Source organism: Drosophila guanche, unplaced genomic scaffold (assembly GCF_900245975.1).
Source record: "Drosophila guanche unplaced genomic scaffold, DGUA_6, whole genome shotgun sequence".
NCBI lineage: Eukaryota > Metazoa > Arthropoda > Insecta > Diptera > Drosophilidae > Drosophila > Drosophila guanche.
This window is the reverse complement of record NW_022995746.1, coordinates 3,330,401-3,347,644: the sequence shown is the minus strand read 5'-3', so window position 1 is coordinate 3,347,644 and position 17,244 is coordinate 3,330,401. Positions and strand designations below refer to the sequence as shown.

At 42.8% G+C, this 17,244-nt stretch overlaps 3 protein-coding genes across 5 annotated transcripts in view; 1 reads left to right on the top strand and 2 right to left on the bottom strand.

The window, feature by feature from the left end:
- The window catches only part of LOC117582390 (unconventional myosin ID), a 37,475-nt gene extending 24,705 nt beyond the window's left edge, over positions 1-12,770 (bottom strand). For both annotated transcript variants that reach the window (XM_034270068.1, XM_034270067.1), the window contains exons 1-3: positions 11,939-12,770; positions 1,932-2,234; positions 846-1,065 (exon numbers count right to left, since the gene is read on the bottom strand). In XM_034270068.1, the coding sequence (XP_034125959.1) occupies positions 846-1,065; positions 1,932-2,234; positions 11,939-12,027 (612 nt within the window). In that variant the 5' untranslated portion in view covers positions 12,028-12,770. The remainder of the gene's footprint in view (positions 1-845; positions 1,066-1,931; positions 2,235-11,938) is intronic.
- A 655-nt stretch (positions 12,771-13,425) lies between these two features.
- The window catches only part of LOC117581754 (serine/threonine-protein kinase 10), a 22,003-nt gene continuing 18,184 nt past the window's right edge, over positions 13,426-17,244 (bottom strand). Inside the window, exons 2-3 of the mRNA XM_034269155.1 lie at positions 15,350-15,535; positions 13,426-15,278 (exon numbers count right to left, since the gene is read on the bottom strand). Of these exons, the coding sequence (XP_034125046.1) occupies positions 13,474-15,278; positions 15,350-15,530 (1,986 nt within the window). The 5' untranslated portion in view covers positions 15,531-15,535 and the 3' untranslated portion in view covers positions 13,426-13,473. The remainder of the gene's footprint in view (positions 15,279-15,349; positions 15,536-17,244) is intronic.
- The window catches only part of LOC117581753 (platelet-derived growth factor receptor beta), a 16,232-nt gene continuing 14,979 nt past the window's right edge, over positions 15,992-17,244 (top strand). For both annotated transcript variants that reach the window (XM_034269154.1, XM_034269152.1), the window contains exon 1: positions 15,992-16,807. The gene's annotated coding sequence lies outside the window, so the exon portion shown is untranslated. The remainder of the gene's footprint in view (positions 16,808-17,244) is intronic.

Below are 17,244 nucleotides of genomic sequence, written 5' to 3'. Positions count from 1 at the left end.
AGCAATTGAACTAAAAGCCCAGCTGTCAGCAAGTGTAATTAAATTAATAGTCTCTGGTCTGGCACTTGTTGCTTCTTCATTGACATAATTAGTTGAGAATTTGTGCTAAAAATGTAGCTTGAAGTTTACTTTCCTTATGAGTGCGTAAGCCGAGCGGACATTCCAGATATTTTTTCATGGGCAAAGCTTATCACTGCGCGAAATTCAACCGAAATAAATATGACAAAATGTTTTGTTCTTTTTTTATATATTTGTGATATCAGTTTCAATTTGAGTTGCACAACTTACTCATCCAAACGGAAATGAGTGTGAAAAAATAGGGTATAGAAATGGAATGGCTATGGAAAAATGTGCCTCCCGGCTTATGGTAGCTGTCTCAAATTGCTTTCGCATTCAAGTTAAATGTCCATAAATGTCTAAACACCACACCCTACCCTACACCACAACTGTCTGCTCAGCTGAGGGAAAATAATAAAACACAAAGTTACAGTAAAAGCTGACCGCAAGGCAGCAGCACCAACACCCCCCGAGCACTCCCCCGGCACCCGCTTAGCAGAGCAATTGACGCCCCATTGCCCTGCCTATCGTCACCTTTCGGCACGCGTCACGCTGACTCACTTGAGTAAATATTGCCCACCCACATAACAGTACTCCCAGCCAAGGTGAATTCTTGCAAGGTGACGTCTTCACCATGGGAGAGCACAGCTCCATCTCTATCCCTTTCTAGCGCTTGCCTCTCAGTGCGTGGTGAATAACTTATTGATGCTCACCACAGCGGACAGCGTCACCTTGCAAGTCAATTCAGCTTGCTCCCACTTATTTTTAGGGTGGGTACCATAACTCACCTGATAGAAACTGTGAAAGTTCCGTTCGCCCGGCTGTTGCTGCACCACACGCGACTTCTCCAGCAAATAGTTGGTGATGATGCCACCCACTGGATCCGCCTTGTAATCAAACTCAATGTCCATATATTTACCAAAACGACTCGAATTGTCGTTGCGATTCGTCTTGGCATTGCCAAAGGTCTCCAATATCGAATTGCTCTGTATGAGCACGTTCTTAACTCTGCAAAGGAATAAAAAATGGAAGCATTAAAAATGGAAACATTAAGAAATTTATTCATTAAAAATGCAATTAAATCGCTGCAGAAATTACCACTTAAATGGCTCTTAAAACGTTCTCTACCCATTTCGCTGTAATTTAGTAAATGCTTCCCCCCAAACCCTAATAAATGTCAGTTTAAATTCCACTTGTGCACCACTAAAAATTGGCAATTTCCTACGGTTATTATGTTGGGCTTGGCCTGAGGGTCTTTTGTGTAGTTTATGGAGCACCTTAAACTACACCCAAAAGTGATAAAAGTCGCTTAGACCAAGTGGTTGGGCGGCAATGCAGCGTTGGCAATTAGTGGGGGCAATTAATTCGGTAACTTAAGCTTTAGTTTCGTCAATGATGTCATCCAAAGGGTACACATCACGCGATGACTGTCTTCGGCGATGTGTGTGAGAGATTATTCTTTATCTGGGGAATGTGGCCGCTGCTGCCAATAGGCAGAGGCTTTGGCTTAATTAGAAAATGTTGCCGGCCTTCATGCACTCACCATACCAATGAAAATTCCAAGTGCTATTTGCATGCAAAAACAATGGCAAGATAGTTTTTCTGTTGGCTGTAGCTTGGGTTCGAGTTCCCACTCTCTAGTTCGCAGTATTGTGAGCGCTCTGAAAGCATTCTCTCAGCCAGGCTGAGAGGCTGAGAGTTGGTAAATTGACAGACTAATTTATGGCGTACACTCAGTGGAAACTGTTTGGGATTTAATGAACTAGTTCTGAAGTCTAAGAAGATTAAATAGGTCTTTAAAGGAAGCTCTGTTATGGGAAGTTTAAATCTTTAGCAGACTTTTATAACCCATTCCCATCAATGCCTCTACTCACCTTTCAATTTCATTCTGTCCCTGTGTATTGGTCACCGCTGCAATGTACTTCATAATGATCTTTGAGGCCTCCGTCTTGCCCGCACCCGACTCGCCGGAGATCAGTATGCAGGTGTCCTGATGGCGCTGCTTGAGCACCCTGTAGGCACAATCCGCAATGGCAAACACGTGTGGGGCATTCTCAAAGAGTTCGCGACCCTTGTACTTGCGTATGGTCTCCGGGCCGTAGATGTTTATCTGTCTGTAGGGATTCATCGAGACGCACACCTCGCCGATGTATGTGTAGATGGAACCAACTTGGAAACTGCAAAGAGATATGGGAATGGTTGGGTTGCTCATTAGTTTGTGTTTGGAAATGCATTTAAATTAGGCAATAGATTTTGTGCGGCAGGAGGACTAGCTAGAATAAATGCTCCCATAGCTCCCCGTGGTTTGGTGCCTGTGGATTCCAATTCGAATATGTTTGAATATGTGTAGATCTGGGTTTATGTGCCACCACCTCTCGACGATAGTCTCTCCTGGGGTGCGCCGAATAATCAAATTGATCGCCGTCGATGATGTTGATGTTGATGTTGATGTTGATGTGGCTCAAATTTTGATCATTTTTTCTCGCTTTTTTGATTGACTGAAATGGGCGCGGAGGTGTGTGGGTTTTTTATTTTGTATGCAGTTTGTAAGCGCCAAAAGATTGAGTCTACAGTTTTTGTTTTGTTGATTAAATGATGAACTGAATGCACGGTAAGTGGGTCAATCTTGTATGGAATGGGATGGTATGGGATTGGGGTGTATCCAGGGCACTCTTCAATCTGTCGAAATGTGAGGAATGCACTAGATCTTTTCTGTTTTTAGAATAGCATCACGAATTTTGTATATATTGTCATGGGAAATCTATGTGCAAACGGGAAATATAATTATACATTTTGGTTGGAGTAAATTCAAATAATTTCTTAGTCCAAATATAATGAATAGTAATTAGTCTTTTAAAGCTATTTAAGGCAGTACCTATGTATATATTAATAGCAAAATAATTGCGGTAAGCCAAGAGAAATGTTAATGACATTTTGGAGTTCATTTTTAGCTCAAACAAACCATAAATAAATTTTCCATTAAAAATTATGTAAATTCCGATAACGATCAGCCAACTAATTCAACTAAGATTGTGGCCCCATCCAGGTACTTGGTAACTAATACAAAATGGCTATAATCTTACAACATGATTCCTAGCAACAAACAGAAAGAACTACATGAAGATAATGTTAAACCAAGCAACAAAACTGATGCCATGGCCAGCACTCAAACCTATAGATCCATAGCTCTTATAATCTTATCAAAAACTTGGAATTGTGCCAAAGATACTAAACTTTCCAACGAACTGAAGCAGTAACTTTAAAGTAGAACGTTCGAGGCAAATATTTCCATTGAAGTTCAAGAGTTTTAAACTGATAAAACGGCATCAGAAGCGGGACAGGCAAAAAGCAAGTAGAAATGGATTACATTTTGGTTAAATGTAATTAATTATTCAATCATTATTCAGTGCTGTTGTGTCAGTGAACTAATTACCACGAAGGAACCCCCCTAGTTGCAAATTAAATGCAAATTGTGTGCCAAAATTACACACAAAACAAAGTGTAGCCCAAGTGTCTTGGCTAGCACTGGCATGAAAAGTAATGGTTTATTTCTCTATTAAATTACACCAGAAGAGCGCCACATAACCGACAGCTAACCCACCCAAGTGGACCTGGACTGTGTGCAACAAGTGTAAGTATTACAAAACCGCAAAGACAGAGCAGAGCTCTGAGCAAAGCCAAAAAAATGAAACAACGCAACGAAGAGAAATTGTTAAAACAAAACCAAGCCAAACAGTTTTGTTTAGCCCGAAAAGAAAAGTAGAAAAAGTAGACAAATTATTAAGACAATACACACACTTAATGCCGCGCATTTTGTTGTTGTTTTTGTATTTTGTATTTATGTTTTGAGTGTTTGGCCTGCTGGTCGGTCGGGTGTCTGCTGGTCGGTCGGGTGTCTGCTGGTCGGGTGTCTGCTGGTCGGGTGTCTGCTGGTCGGGTGTCTGTTCGGTTGCCCAGAAGTCGGGCCGGCAGCACACATGTTTTTACTTAAGTTTTCAGTGTTTATTTATAGGCAGTGTGCTTGCTGGCTTTTCAGCTTTCTGTTTCGTTTTCTACACATAGCTGTGTGTGTGTGTGTCTCTGCTGATCTTTTCTGTTACTGTTTGCCACTCCTCCACATTTGGGTCAGAAATGTGACAGGCGACAAGCGGCAAAATGCTCTCAGATGGTGATAATATTAGCGCTGAACTAGTGAACTCCGAGGAAGCGTTTAGTACGGCTTGTTAACTTTTAAGAACACCAAGGGGGTCACACACTGACACGAGTGTGCCTGAGGTCTTAGCAGCGAAAAGGGCAAGCAGCAAGCCTCTTAGACTTAGTCTCCATTCGTTTGTGATTTCTATGATTTCCCCGAGTGACTCTTTTTTGGTACGAGGTATGTTCTGTCTCATAGTGACACCTTGTCAGGTGTGGGGTGGATGTGTTCCACCGCCCACGTGGCTCATGATTGACGTGCCGTCAGAAAATTTGTAGGCTGCCGCCTGCCTGCATGACTTTCCACTTGCCTTTTGCTGCGTAGGTGGGACAGTCCAATGAGGCTATAGAAATTATATTTGGGAGTAATTGCTGCAGGTATGAGCTAAACTGTACAGAGTAATTCTTGAGAGTTCGATCTGGACGCTGCAGAGTGGGGAGATTGACAGGGAATTGGCCAAGGTTTTGCATGAGATCATTGCACAGGTTGTTGAACGCTGAAAGAGGTTACGGTATTACTTGTGGTAAATTAAGTTTCCACAAATTGTACTTCCATTTAGAGCTGATCAATATGTCGAAAACTAAAACCAGATTATCCTTTTAGGGTGTAAAAGTTTGACTCACACTTTTCCGTCTCTGCCATAATTTCCCCCTAAATCGTTGGAGTCATACCCGAATCCGCTTAGCTCTTTCATTTAATTTTATCACATGGCACTTGCTCTTCAGAAATACGAGTATTCCTACACATAATTTATTGTGTTTATCCAAGTGCTGGCACATGCTTTTTGGTTCTTTCTTTTCTGTTCTTTCTTCTGTTTTGTGGCTGAAATACTCGCACATTCCCCTGCTCACATTTTCATTCTTTTGCGAACACTTCATAAAGTTGACAACTCCATCCAGCTGACTGGGGGTTATTCATTATAATTATTGTCGCTGCTCCTCAGTCGTCGCAGTTTTTCATTCTGGGCAAATATTACTGGTGCTTGCATGGCCAACAAGTGACGTAATTCAGATAGAGGAAAACAACAAAATCAACAGAATTTCCAGCACTAAATGTAACACCATTCAGCAACAATTTTGTTATGTCTTTATGCCGATATGTCTTTATTTTTGAGTGTCTGTTCACACCCTGTTTTCACACTATTAAACGTATTATCCATTATTTTATAAGCAATTTCTGAGTCATCTTTCCTGACGTTGTGGAGACCTTCAATGCTGCCTGAATTATTTACATTTATCAATGAACAAATTGCTTAGCTTGGTTTCAAATACTAACACGTTTAAGGCTGCGCTGTGACTCACTCTCAAATGCAATTTGCATGTTGTCATTAAACATTTACAACGCATTTTACTACATCTACTACTCCACTGAGTTCATGAATCATAGAATTTTCCTCACACAGAAACCTTAACTACGAGGCAGAAGAAGGCCGGATAGAAAATCAATAAGTCAACATTGCACTTTTCGTTCGTAAAGTTTTTGCGCTGACGTCATTGATTTGGTCAACAAACTTGGCTCTTAGTGGGTCAATGTTTTTATTTCGCTTTTATGGGGGGTTGTCTTCTGCTGTCTAATTGAATTTGAGCGATTTATTGAACATTTTGATGGCAGTATAAAATACAAGAGGAAACAGATTGAATGGGAATGCTCGGGTGTGTGGGAAGGTGATAAGTATGGAATAATAGAGGGTAGCATTTATTGAAATAAATTTTAGTTGTAATAAAGTTGGGAATTGCAGCAACATTATAATTACTATGGGAAATGCAGTGATGACTAACTAGACCTTAGACCCCACATGGAGTGTTGAATGCAGTCATTATTCTGAGGGTATGCGTGGAATACAGAGAATTTTCTCATTAAATGCACAAAAATTGTGTTCTACGCCAATAGAAAATAGCGATTGGCTTAAGTTTTTGTACTTCTTATACCCTTAACAAAATATAGAAAAAGAAAGTCCATCCATGCGTGCAGAGAGGTCAAACCCCCTCGCTAATTTCTTCATCTGCTGCCAATAATCGCATTTATGGGAAACAGCACATCGGCATGTGCCCACAAAGCTGTTCCATCGTAGCCTTCTGGCCATCGTTCCCGTGCCGCTCCCGTTCCGTTCCCGCTTCGTTCCTGACTGACCGCATCCGACAGACATGAGGCGAAAGACGGAAGAGGGAAGAGGGAAGAGAAGAGACAGCACATCTGCGTAGCCTCAGGCAGAACAAAGGCGGCAAATAGAATTTTCAACGCAGAATGGTTCACAAGACTTTCCATTTTCATATGCGCATACTCGTACATCATTTTGTATCTCTGCGTTTTCTTCTATTTTCTCTCAATTTGCGCAATGCACAATTGCATCTTGCGATGCTTTCAAATTAACTTCAATTTACACCCAAAAGGCAAAAGGCAGACGCAAATCAATTAGCAGCGGAGCGGAGTGGGGCAGGGTGCTGGAGCTGGAGCTGGAGCTAGAGCAGACAAGGCGCTAGAACTTGATAAAGAATTGTGTAAACGAAATGCAGATGCAACCAAGTAAAAGTTATTGCAATGCGAATGACAAACATTGCCCGAGCGCTGAATAAACAAACAGAGAGAAAGAGAAAGAGAAGGAGTGAGGAGTGAGGAGCGAAGCAGCAACAGTGGCGTCGTCTAGACGGGTTCCCAGCTCGCTCTGTGTGTCTGCCAGAGCAACAATAGACTTTGCTTTAGTTTCCCCCCCCCCACAGTTTATAATGTTTTTCTTGCACAGAATTTGCACATAAACATAGGAAGCAGAATGGAAACAGAAAACAGAAGCGAAGATCCCAGAGATATTTTACGTGGCAATCAAATCGAAGCGTTGCCGTTATGTAAATGATTTGATTTCCGTTTCGGTAACAGAGTGGTGCTTATCACACGAGCAATTGACTCATTTGATAGCAGCTTATCAGCAGACAGGGAGCTAGATAAGCGCTGCAGCAAGGTGTGCGTGAGGGGAGGCAGGCATCGAGCATTGTTTACCTCGAGTCAGAGATGAAAGACTCCCTTTGAACTGCATGCAACTTGCAATGAAAGACAATGATGAAGTTGCCCTCACTGCACAAATAAACAGAACGATTGCTGATTGCAATCGGAAATCGAGAAAGCATTCTTGAAGTATTGAACAGCTTTTAGCTCCAAGAAAAACTATAGAAAATCACTTGTACAAATAAGCATGGTGCCAATTGTTTACGTTCCACGAAAATGGAGTCTCTAACAAATTCCCATCGAAAGTGAAGCAAAATAAACAGTGGAAGGAATATTTAGTAGGAAATATTTGGTGGGGGAAACACAATCCCCTGGAAGGTCTTCAAGTTACCAACAATTGCATAAACATAAAAGTCTGTCGCTTATCACCTTGGCGATAAGTATTACCCATGTCCAATCCCACCGTACGTGGGCCGTCAATAATAGCCAAAAGCCGCGGGCCAAGGCTCAGTATAGGTAACAATTTTCTGCGTCTACTTCTGGCTCTTGGAACCGCAGTATGCAGCAATCTTATCGGGTTAGCAAATAAATAAATAGGGAATGCCACGTATCAGGACGGGGTGTAGCTGCCACACCAAAAGGTGTACGAGTATTATAAAAACAAATTGGGATTTTTTTATATACTTCTATCAATTCTGGACTGAGCGATAAGATTTGCCGGAGCACCCTCAAGAGTTTGCCTTTGGAACATTTCTATTCGAGTAAAGAGTGACAGCAACTTTTGAGAGTCATAAAAGACTCATAAATTAGTGTTTTATTTTTATGTTCTCGGAGTTTTGTTTGCCCACAAAAATCCTCCTCTTCACTTAACACTCAAAACAACACAAGAAAGTTTTGTTTTCAGTGCATTTTGATTGTCGTCTGTGGAATACTAAAATCGAAGCCTTGGCAAAGCCAAAAAATAAAGTAAAAACAAAATAAATTAAATGGAAAACGAAAAGCATTCAAATTGAAATTGAAATGCAGTTTGCTGTTTGCATTGAGCGCCAGTCGGGGACGTCACATTTGTGATTCATTCGATGGCCTGAATCTATAGCTCTAGCTCTAGCTGTAGATGTTTTTCTTTTTCACACTTGATAAGACAAAAGGCAATCCATGAAGTGTGTAAATAGTGGAGGGCAAAAGCACTTGAAGTTCACAAGAACTGCGGGAAAAGTGGAGTTGATTTGTGGCGTGAAATAAACATATTTCAAGAGTGTTTTGGGGAGCTAAATTATCAGAACACTGCCAAAATTTCAGCAGAAGTCATTATCATCTTAAAGTTTAAAGATCAAGGAACCCCCTTTGATGGGGCTTCCTAAAGATCTTTCTGTACATTTTTCTGCCCACATCATTTTATTTATGGATCATCATCATTAAAAATGTACAAGATCAAGCTGTACTGATCACCTCGTAAAGAACATTTTCCACGTTGTCATGCAAATCATTTAATAAAGCCCCCAAAATAATATTCCAAAAATTCATAGCCGTAATAAATGTTTTTTTTTGTTCTATCGTAGGATTGAAAAGTTCAACCGGCAGTTCATGGGAAATGCATGAGTGAGCACAAACTGTAAACAGAAGCCACGAAAAATGATGATCTACTATCGAATATAGGCCAAATAAATGCGTAAACAAAAGTCGAACAATGGAAACTAAACTTATCAGGCAACGAAAGATCGAAATGAGCTATGCACTCGAGTGCAGATGGGTCAAAGGGCGATCAATCAGTGATCAGTGATTTTATGGGCCCTCCCCCTGAGGACACTTGACTTAATGGCAGTCATAAAAGAAAGGAAAACTCCTTGGAAGAGCCCAATGAACTTGGACCAGATCAAACAAATTCATTTGCTTCGGAAAGAGAGGAACAACTTTTGTAAGGTTTTTCTGTTAACTCAAACAAGTTTTCTTCATCCAAGCACATTTTTTGTTGCTCTTTTTTTCTCTTATTGTTTTTTTGTGGGTGAGTCTTGGCCAAACTGACGCCATCAACCGGTTTGTATTTTTGGCTACGCCATGGCATTTCTGTTCCTGCCTTTTTGTGGCTCGGCGTTAGTGTTTGTGATTGCTGACTCGAGTATCTGCAAGACACACAGAGAGTGACTCAGTGACTCAGAGCAAGAGCAACAGCAAGAGCCTTTATTAAAATATATTTTTGTTTTGTTTTGAAAATAAAATATGTTTTGGGGTGCCAAAATAAAAGCAAAGAAGAGACTCGCCGTGGCAAGTTTCGGCTCCCCCCAACACATGATGTCATTGCCAACAAACTACAGCAAGTCCGAGCCAAATGCATGAAAGAAAAACATTCCGAAGCGTCGAAGTTTTTACACTCTATGCAGCATTAAAAAGGAATATATTTATTATAATTTTGGAGAGAGAAAAACGTATTTGTGAAATATTTATCAAATAATCTTACAAATCAATTTGAGGTGCAAATATGCCTGCACATTTCCCTCTGGCTGTACCCAAACCATATCCAAAAACCCATAGCCCCCTCCGCTCTCTCGTAAGCGTATCTGTTTTATCTTCCTACAAATGTAAAGCAACTGAAATGCAGTTATTTCGCATTTGGCCAACGGAATGAAAGTGAGTTTTGCTTTAATGAATTTCATTTATTTTGTTCACGTTTCTGCCACCTCTCCCCCCATTACGTGCTTCGCTTTTCTTTTTAGGTTTTTGGCTCGTTTTTGACCCTCAATTTGTTGCGGGGTTTTCCTCGTGCAACATATTTCGTTTTCCTGGTTTTCCCGCTAAATATTTATTAATGTGCCAAGCAACAAATTGATTTGTGTTGTGTTATGTGTTTTTGTTATGATTATAATACCGTGTTGAAGCAGCAAAGAAAATCGTGGAGTAACATCACTGGACGATTATGCAATTAATCCAATTTCTGTTGTTGCTTTTGCTTTTGCGATGCTTTGATAAGCGGATTTTATGAACCACATAATTGGGTTAACATCTTTCGAGAGTAATCTACGGTTAATTATAGTTTTCTTTTCAGTTGCGCAATCGAGTTGGAGACCAGTTTCAGCCATTCATCCATCATTCGTGAATGATCTTAGTGATTCAATATCAATCTCGCCACAGCTGCCTAACCAATTAATTTCCTTTTTCAATTTTCGTTCAACCGATTCCCATCTGACAGCGCCTCCTCCACTCAAGGCAAAGGCATTTGGCTTGTGGCTTATCAAAAGGCAGCGGGATACCTAATTGTGATATATCGTCTGAGTGTGCTCAGTAATTAAATATATCTGTGGCCACTTCTAGTATACATTTGAATGAATCACTGCCCAAATACTGACAGAATTTCGGATTTGAAGCTTAGCATGCGTAATGAAGTGATGAAGCCACTCATTATCATATGAGTAAATGTTCAAAGTCAAAGCGAAACTTCTACTATTTCCACAATTTTGTAGACCCCTTGCTAATCGGAAAGATAAATATGTGGACTCGACAATGTAGCGAGAACTTACATGATAGTGATCGTTTTTACATGAAACTTAGCGAGGCATGCAATGCAACGACCCGTGGCAGCTTGGAGAGAGACAGAGAGAGAGAGAGAGAGAGAGAGAGAGAGAGAGACACACACCACACACAGACGGACAACATGCAACAAGTTGTTGACACACGCCGCATGAAATGACATACTACAGTGCCTCGGTGCCATGGTGCTGTGGGGGCACCTCGTGGGCTGTGTGGCAGGTAAAGGAACTCCACATATTATGGACCCTCCACTGCCTCTGACAGTAAACTGACTATTAAAACATGCTAACTGGAACCAACCACAATGCTGGCCACACAAATATTGACACGCGGACGTGGTGGGCCACAGGTGGCAGATTGTTGGGCTAGGGATTGCTGGGGTAGCAGAGAAATGAATTGATTGTCAGACACACCAGATATCGTCTGATATCTAACTGAAATCTATAATACTGATATAATTCTTTGCCCTAAAATGTGTTCATTATTCAAGTAAAATTCTCCTAAAAGAGGTGTGTTCTGTCTCTTTTCATCTATAACCAGATTTTGGCCTGATTTTTCGACATAAAATCTTTAAAGATGCTCTCGAAATGCGACGTCAATCATTCGTTGCCAACTTGACAGCGTGATCCGGAATGCTTTTCAATAGGAAAGCAACAAAAATAGCACAAAAATTGAATATAATTTAAATAAAATTAAAATGCTACAAGTAACTCACTTCCCAATATATGGATGCATGTGTTTTTTCACGCATTATCGCTCTGGGCTAAGTCTTCTAAGAGATTCCCCACTTCCAGTACCCTCTTAAATTATTTAAATGGCCTGCTAATGAATGTTTAAAAACCGAAAGTCATGCCGTCAACACTCACTAACTCACTCACTGATAAAACAAAAACTAAAAGTAAAGTTAAACACTTTAAACGAGCATGCAAATGGGTCCATTGAGCGCGCTCTGAAGTAGAACCAAGCGAAGCAACAAGCCAGACAGACAGCGGCGTCAGAACGGCCACCGGCAACCGGCGGAGTTTAATTGAAAAGCCGATAAAAGAAATCAACTTTAATCGAGTTGGAAAAGCCAAGAACCGCAACCGGTTGGGGAGCCGTGACACTGGCAATGGAGCAAAACAGACAAAGCCTTGAACTAGACCAAGAGAAGGCGACCACAAGGGGAGGAGCGAGAGTACAAGGCCACATGGGGGAATCAATATTTATTGGTTTTAGCTGACTTACCGCTTACGCAAGTTGTCCATGAACTTCTCCATTGAGACATGATCCAGTAGGACAAAGTCCTGTACGCCTACTTCCCGTTGCATTGCCATGTTTGCTGCTCCTTCTTTTGCTTTCCTTATTCGCTAAATTCCTTTGCGCTGTTTTGTTTTGCCCGGTGAGAGCGGGAGCGGGAGCGGGAGCGGGAGAGCGAGTTGCCGGCTGCAATTGCAGGGAACTCAGGTAAATAAGAAAGAGATGGAGCGATGCACGAGAAAAGAAGATCGAGAAAACGGAATATTTTCTGGGTTCACTTCTTGCTTTTGTTTTGCTTGTCGGTTCGTCTCTCTCCCTTCGCTCTCTTTTTCTCTTGTTTTATCTCGCACTGTGTGTTGCCTTGTGTCTCGCGTCTCGTTTAGAATTTTGATTATACAAAATATAAATATATATTTTTTTCGTTTTATGTTTTATGTGTGATTTTGTTGCTGTTTCTGGTTCTGCTGATTTCGACGTTTAATTTCTGCTGTGACAACACACTCAATTATTAAAGAATATTTTGGGCTCGATCCAGCACTCTGCCAATTGGAATGGATCAGTGGCATAAATTGACATCACATTTGATTAAACGCACAATAAAACCGCAAATTTCGCGTCGCTGGGCCGGAATAAACATTTATGTTTGATTTCTGCGGGCCAGTCCAGATTTGGTCGAGAACTTGTTCGGAATGCAGCGAACGCGAGACAATAATGTATATTGCCAGCTGGTTTAGGTTTCAGCGCTGACGAAAAGCACGAACACGGCAGAGAGTTAGGGAAGCACAAAACATAAAAACAGCGCGCCAACAATACTTGCTGGACAACAAATTCAAAACAATGTGACCTTGGACTTATAGATAAAATATACCGCACGGCCCCTTAAAAATATACCTTCTTCTTTTTCAAATATACCGTAGACATGCAGGAACCAAACAAATTAATTTTCTTGATATTGATATTATATATAATATTAGCAGTAAATATATCACATCGCAATGTGGAACTTTCACCACATGAGGGAAAGGTGAGGGCCTTAAAAAAAGCTCGTCCTCTTTTACCTGATTGACATACCTTGCCAAAATGAACGCTCTTCTTGGCTCACGTTTGCGTCTAAAATGTGAGCGCTAAAATATCACTGAAATATACCGAAATAATATAGGTGCACACTTCCGATTTCCTCGATTTTGATATTCTATTTAATATTACCAGCTAGTTGGGATTTTCAGCGCTAAAACTATAATTTTATGCGATTCATCAATAAATTTTCCACAAAGCTGGCCAGTTTTCATTACGTTTTTTTCATTAGATTGTCTTCAACATAAGTTCCAACCTTAAAAGAAAAATACGAATTGTCGTGATGGAACATCGATATCGAATTATCAATGCTGGTTGCGAATGCGATAAATATCGTGCATATTGGTTGTGCGCCAGATTTGAATTATGTTGCTATTTTTGGATAAAATATTCCCGAAACGTACATTTTAACGCTGGTATATATTAAATTTAAGGATAAACAAAGTGATTTAATGCCATCCCGAGGTCTTCTTGGACAGCACCACCTTCTGCATGTGCTCGTCGGCGGTGTGGGTGGTGTGCGTGCCGCCGGCATGTCGTGGCACACACTTGACCATGGGCACACCAGCGGTGCCCTTGGTCCAGGCACTGGCACAGTGGGGGAACTCGTCCTTGCGGTAGTAGCCCATGATGCCAGATTTGCGTATCTGCCCCAGCTCATAGGTCACAATCGGTCCCAGGCCTGTGGAGCCCTTGGCCGCCGGCAGCGAGGGTACCTTGGAGCGCTCCACGGTGCGCATCACACAGGGCGTGTCGCACGAGACGCAGGCCAGATCCTGCAGCACCTTCACCCGCCCAGCGGCAGCGGCGCAGTCATCGTTGGTCATTTCCATGTACTTTTGCAGCGCTTCGGCGATCATGGCCACACGCTTCTCGATGAGCTCGCGGAAGTCCTTGAGTCCGAGCTCCAGGGCATCGATGCCCAGGGTCATGCGCAGGTGATCGATGATCTGCAGGACATTCTTCTCGTTGACGTTGATGATGTGACGCAACTCGCAGAACTGCTTCTCCAGGCGCGCCTTGTACTCCTCCAGCTGCTCCAGCGACACCTTTGTGGCCAGCTGATCAAAGTCCACCTTCTCGGCCAGCAGCAGCTCCACCTCCGTCTTGTCGATCTTCAGTTCGTCCAAATGCGTCACGGACTTCCGCAGCAGCGAAATCTGCACCACATTCGCATTCACCTGCGAGAGCATGCTCTGTGTGGACTCCCGATTGCTGGAAATGTACATTTTGATCTCCCGCACCGTCTCCTGCAGATCCTTCATGTTGTTCATCAGATGCTGTGCATCCTGCTTCAGCAGTGCAGCGGCCAGCTCGTTGGTTTTGTTGGTCAGCGCGCAGAACTGCGACTTGAGCTCCAGCAGCTCGTTGAGCATGCGATCTGGGGAGTAGCAGAGTTGCTGCTCTAGGTCCAGGGTCTCCTCTTCCTCTGGCTTCTCCCCCTCTGTAGCGGTAGTGGAGACTGACCCCTCCTCCTGCATTTCCTCCTCAATGTCCTCCATTTCCTCGACCACAGCCTCACCACTCGTCCAACTGATGGACATCTCGTCGTCGGTGGCAGCTCGCATCAGCGCTCGCAGCTGCCGCGCAATATTTCGGATAAGCTTGAAGCGATCGGGATTGGGTTTGCGATCAATCAGCAGATGGGTGACATTATTCAGCTGCTCCATGGTGAGCTTCATATGTCCCGTCATAGTGGTCACAAAAGACTGCATCTCTATGGTGGCCTGCTCCTTTTGCAGCTCCACTTTGGACAGACGCTTCTCGAGGCGCGTCAGGTTGCCCGTCACGGAGCCATCCATGCGCGGCTGCGACCGCCGCTGAAAGGTGCGTGACGCCGCGTGCGACATCGGTTGAGGTTCCTCTGCCTCGGCTGGCTCTGCGGTCGCCGGCACTTCAGGTTGGGATGCCGATGCAGCTGGCTCTGGCTCTGGCTCCGGTTCAGGTTGTGGCTGTGGTTCGGCTTCAGGTTCGGGTTCAGGTGCTGCCGAGGGAGCTTCTTCGGGTGCAGCAGTCTCCGGCTCGGGTTCGGGTTCGGGTTCTGGCTCGGGTGCTGGTGTTGCTGGTTCTGGTTCAGGTTCGGGTGCAACTGCTTCTTCCTCTGCTGGAACTGGAGCTGCAGCTGGATCCTCTTCGGCTGCCGCTGGTTCCGCCTCTTCAGCTGGGGCGTCACTTGCGGGCGCATCAGCGGGTGCTTCCTCTGCATCGGCACCACCCACCAGACGATATTTGGAGCAGGGCCGGCCCATGGTCACTAAGGAAAGAGAAAATAGACAGTAGAATGTAGTAGATCCCGAGGGGTAATCCTCCCTTTCAAATACTCACTCAAACTGCTCTGCAAACGTATATTGGAGGCCAGGTACTCATCCTGCTCCACAATCTCATCCAGACATTCCAATTTCTGCGCAAAGTTGGACAGCAGCACGTGCAGGGCATAGAAATTGACGTGGCCCGACTCTGGTGTCCCAATGGCCACATCTATTAGATCCTTGTATGTAAATGTCATCTCGAATGGGTATTACGAGTGTGCGCTCAAATTTACGAATATACCAAAAAATCTACAATAAAATATGAACTGAACTGAACGGAATCTACGAATATAATGAAATGTTTGCTCCTGATCGAGAAATCAGAGCAATTTTGAGATGTTTGTACCTATGAATATCATTCATAGATTCGACTGCTGAAAAATGGTAACTCGGTTTTCGGTCAGAACAGAGTGTTTTATTACAATAAATGAATAAATTGATATTTTATCCAAATGCAACGATCGGTTCCCTTGTACCTAATGCCCACTGTACGCACACACTGGCACCGGCAAAGCATACACGCACACCAAAGGTACTGTACGACGGGTGGCGTCGGTAGCTTTCAGTCACGCCGAAACATGCGTTTCGTCGAAGCTTTTCGCCTTCGAAAAGCTTTCGTGCATTTGCCCAAGACATTTGGCAGGTCGTAACGTTAAAAACCGTTATCATTCCGGCTGAAACGCTTGTTGCTTCCACGTCTCTCTCTCTCTCTGTCTCTCTGCTGCTGCCTCGTCGCGTCAGTTACCGTTAGCAGTGAAACGAACCGTTGAATCGGCGCCATTATTCGACGCGTAATCCACGAATTTTAGCAGCAATTTGTGCTGACAAGTGAAGTGACAAAAGCCAAAAAGTGAGTGTAGGAGTGAAATGTGAATGGAAATGCTATTAATGAGGTAGCCAGAAATTGTTGGTCAGTGAAAAAGGAAGCAGCGGAAGTGGAAATCAAATAATGTTTAGATTGTGTGCGAATTGAAATGAAAGAAATGCAATCAAAAACAGATGAAAGAAAATTGTACAAAAAATACCCAAAGCAGAGGAAATTATACTACTAAAATTGTAAACAAAAGTGCATTCACTCTAATATATGGAATTTACGAGTGCGTGTGTGTCAAACGGAAATTTAAATAATTATAAATTATTGGATAATTATCAGTTTGTGGTGCGGAAACAACGATTACTGCCACTCATCACTTTAAAAATAGCTCTTTAAATATTTGTGTGTGTTGTTAATAATACAAATTCGATGCGCGAAATGTTTACAATTGAAAAGAAACGAAACAAATAGCATAAATTCAAATCCCATCCTCCCATCCATCCGTATACGCAAGTGTTGGATCAACGCAAACAAAAACTTGAAAGCTTTCAGCCATAATCAGCGGGTTGGAAAAGTCAACAATTTACAGTGGATTTTGGATTTTGCTCTAGCTGGTCTAAGTGGTCCATCAGCCGCAACAGCAGCATGGAAAGCCAAATGGTAAGTCCAACGATGAGCTGTCAATTTTATAGTTCAAGTTTTAACTGCTTCTTAGTGACTGCCTTGGGGTAGCTGCACCTCCTGATTAGATAGCAGCAACCCAATGAATGTGTTTCGACTGAATTCTTTGGCATTGTTCGGTGCATTATTTTTGTTCACATTTTTGTGCGAATTACTGGGTCTCTGATTGATGATCGCCTCAATTGAAGCACACGCACGTCGCAATTGATATTCCCCATTTGACACTGATCAATTCTAGATAGACGATCGCCACAGATGTGACTGATTTCAGGTTCAGTTTGCGGCATAATTGCCCCCCCCCCCCCCCCCCCCCCCCCCCCCCCACCCCCCCCCCCCCCCCGCCTCCCCCTCCCTTCCTTTTTCTCTTTTCTCTATATTTTTTTTTTTTTTTTTTTATTTTTATATTTTTTTTATTC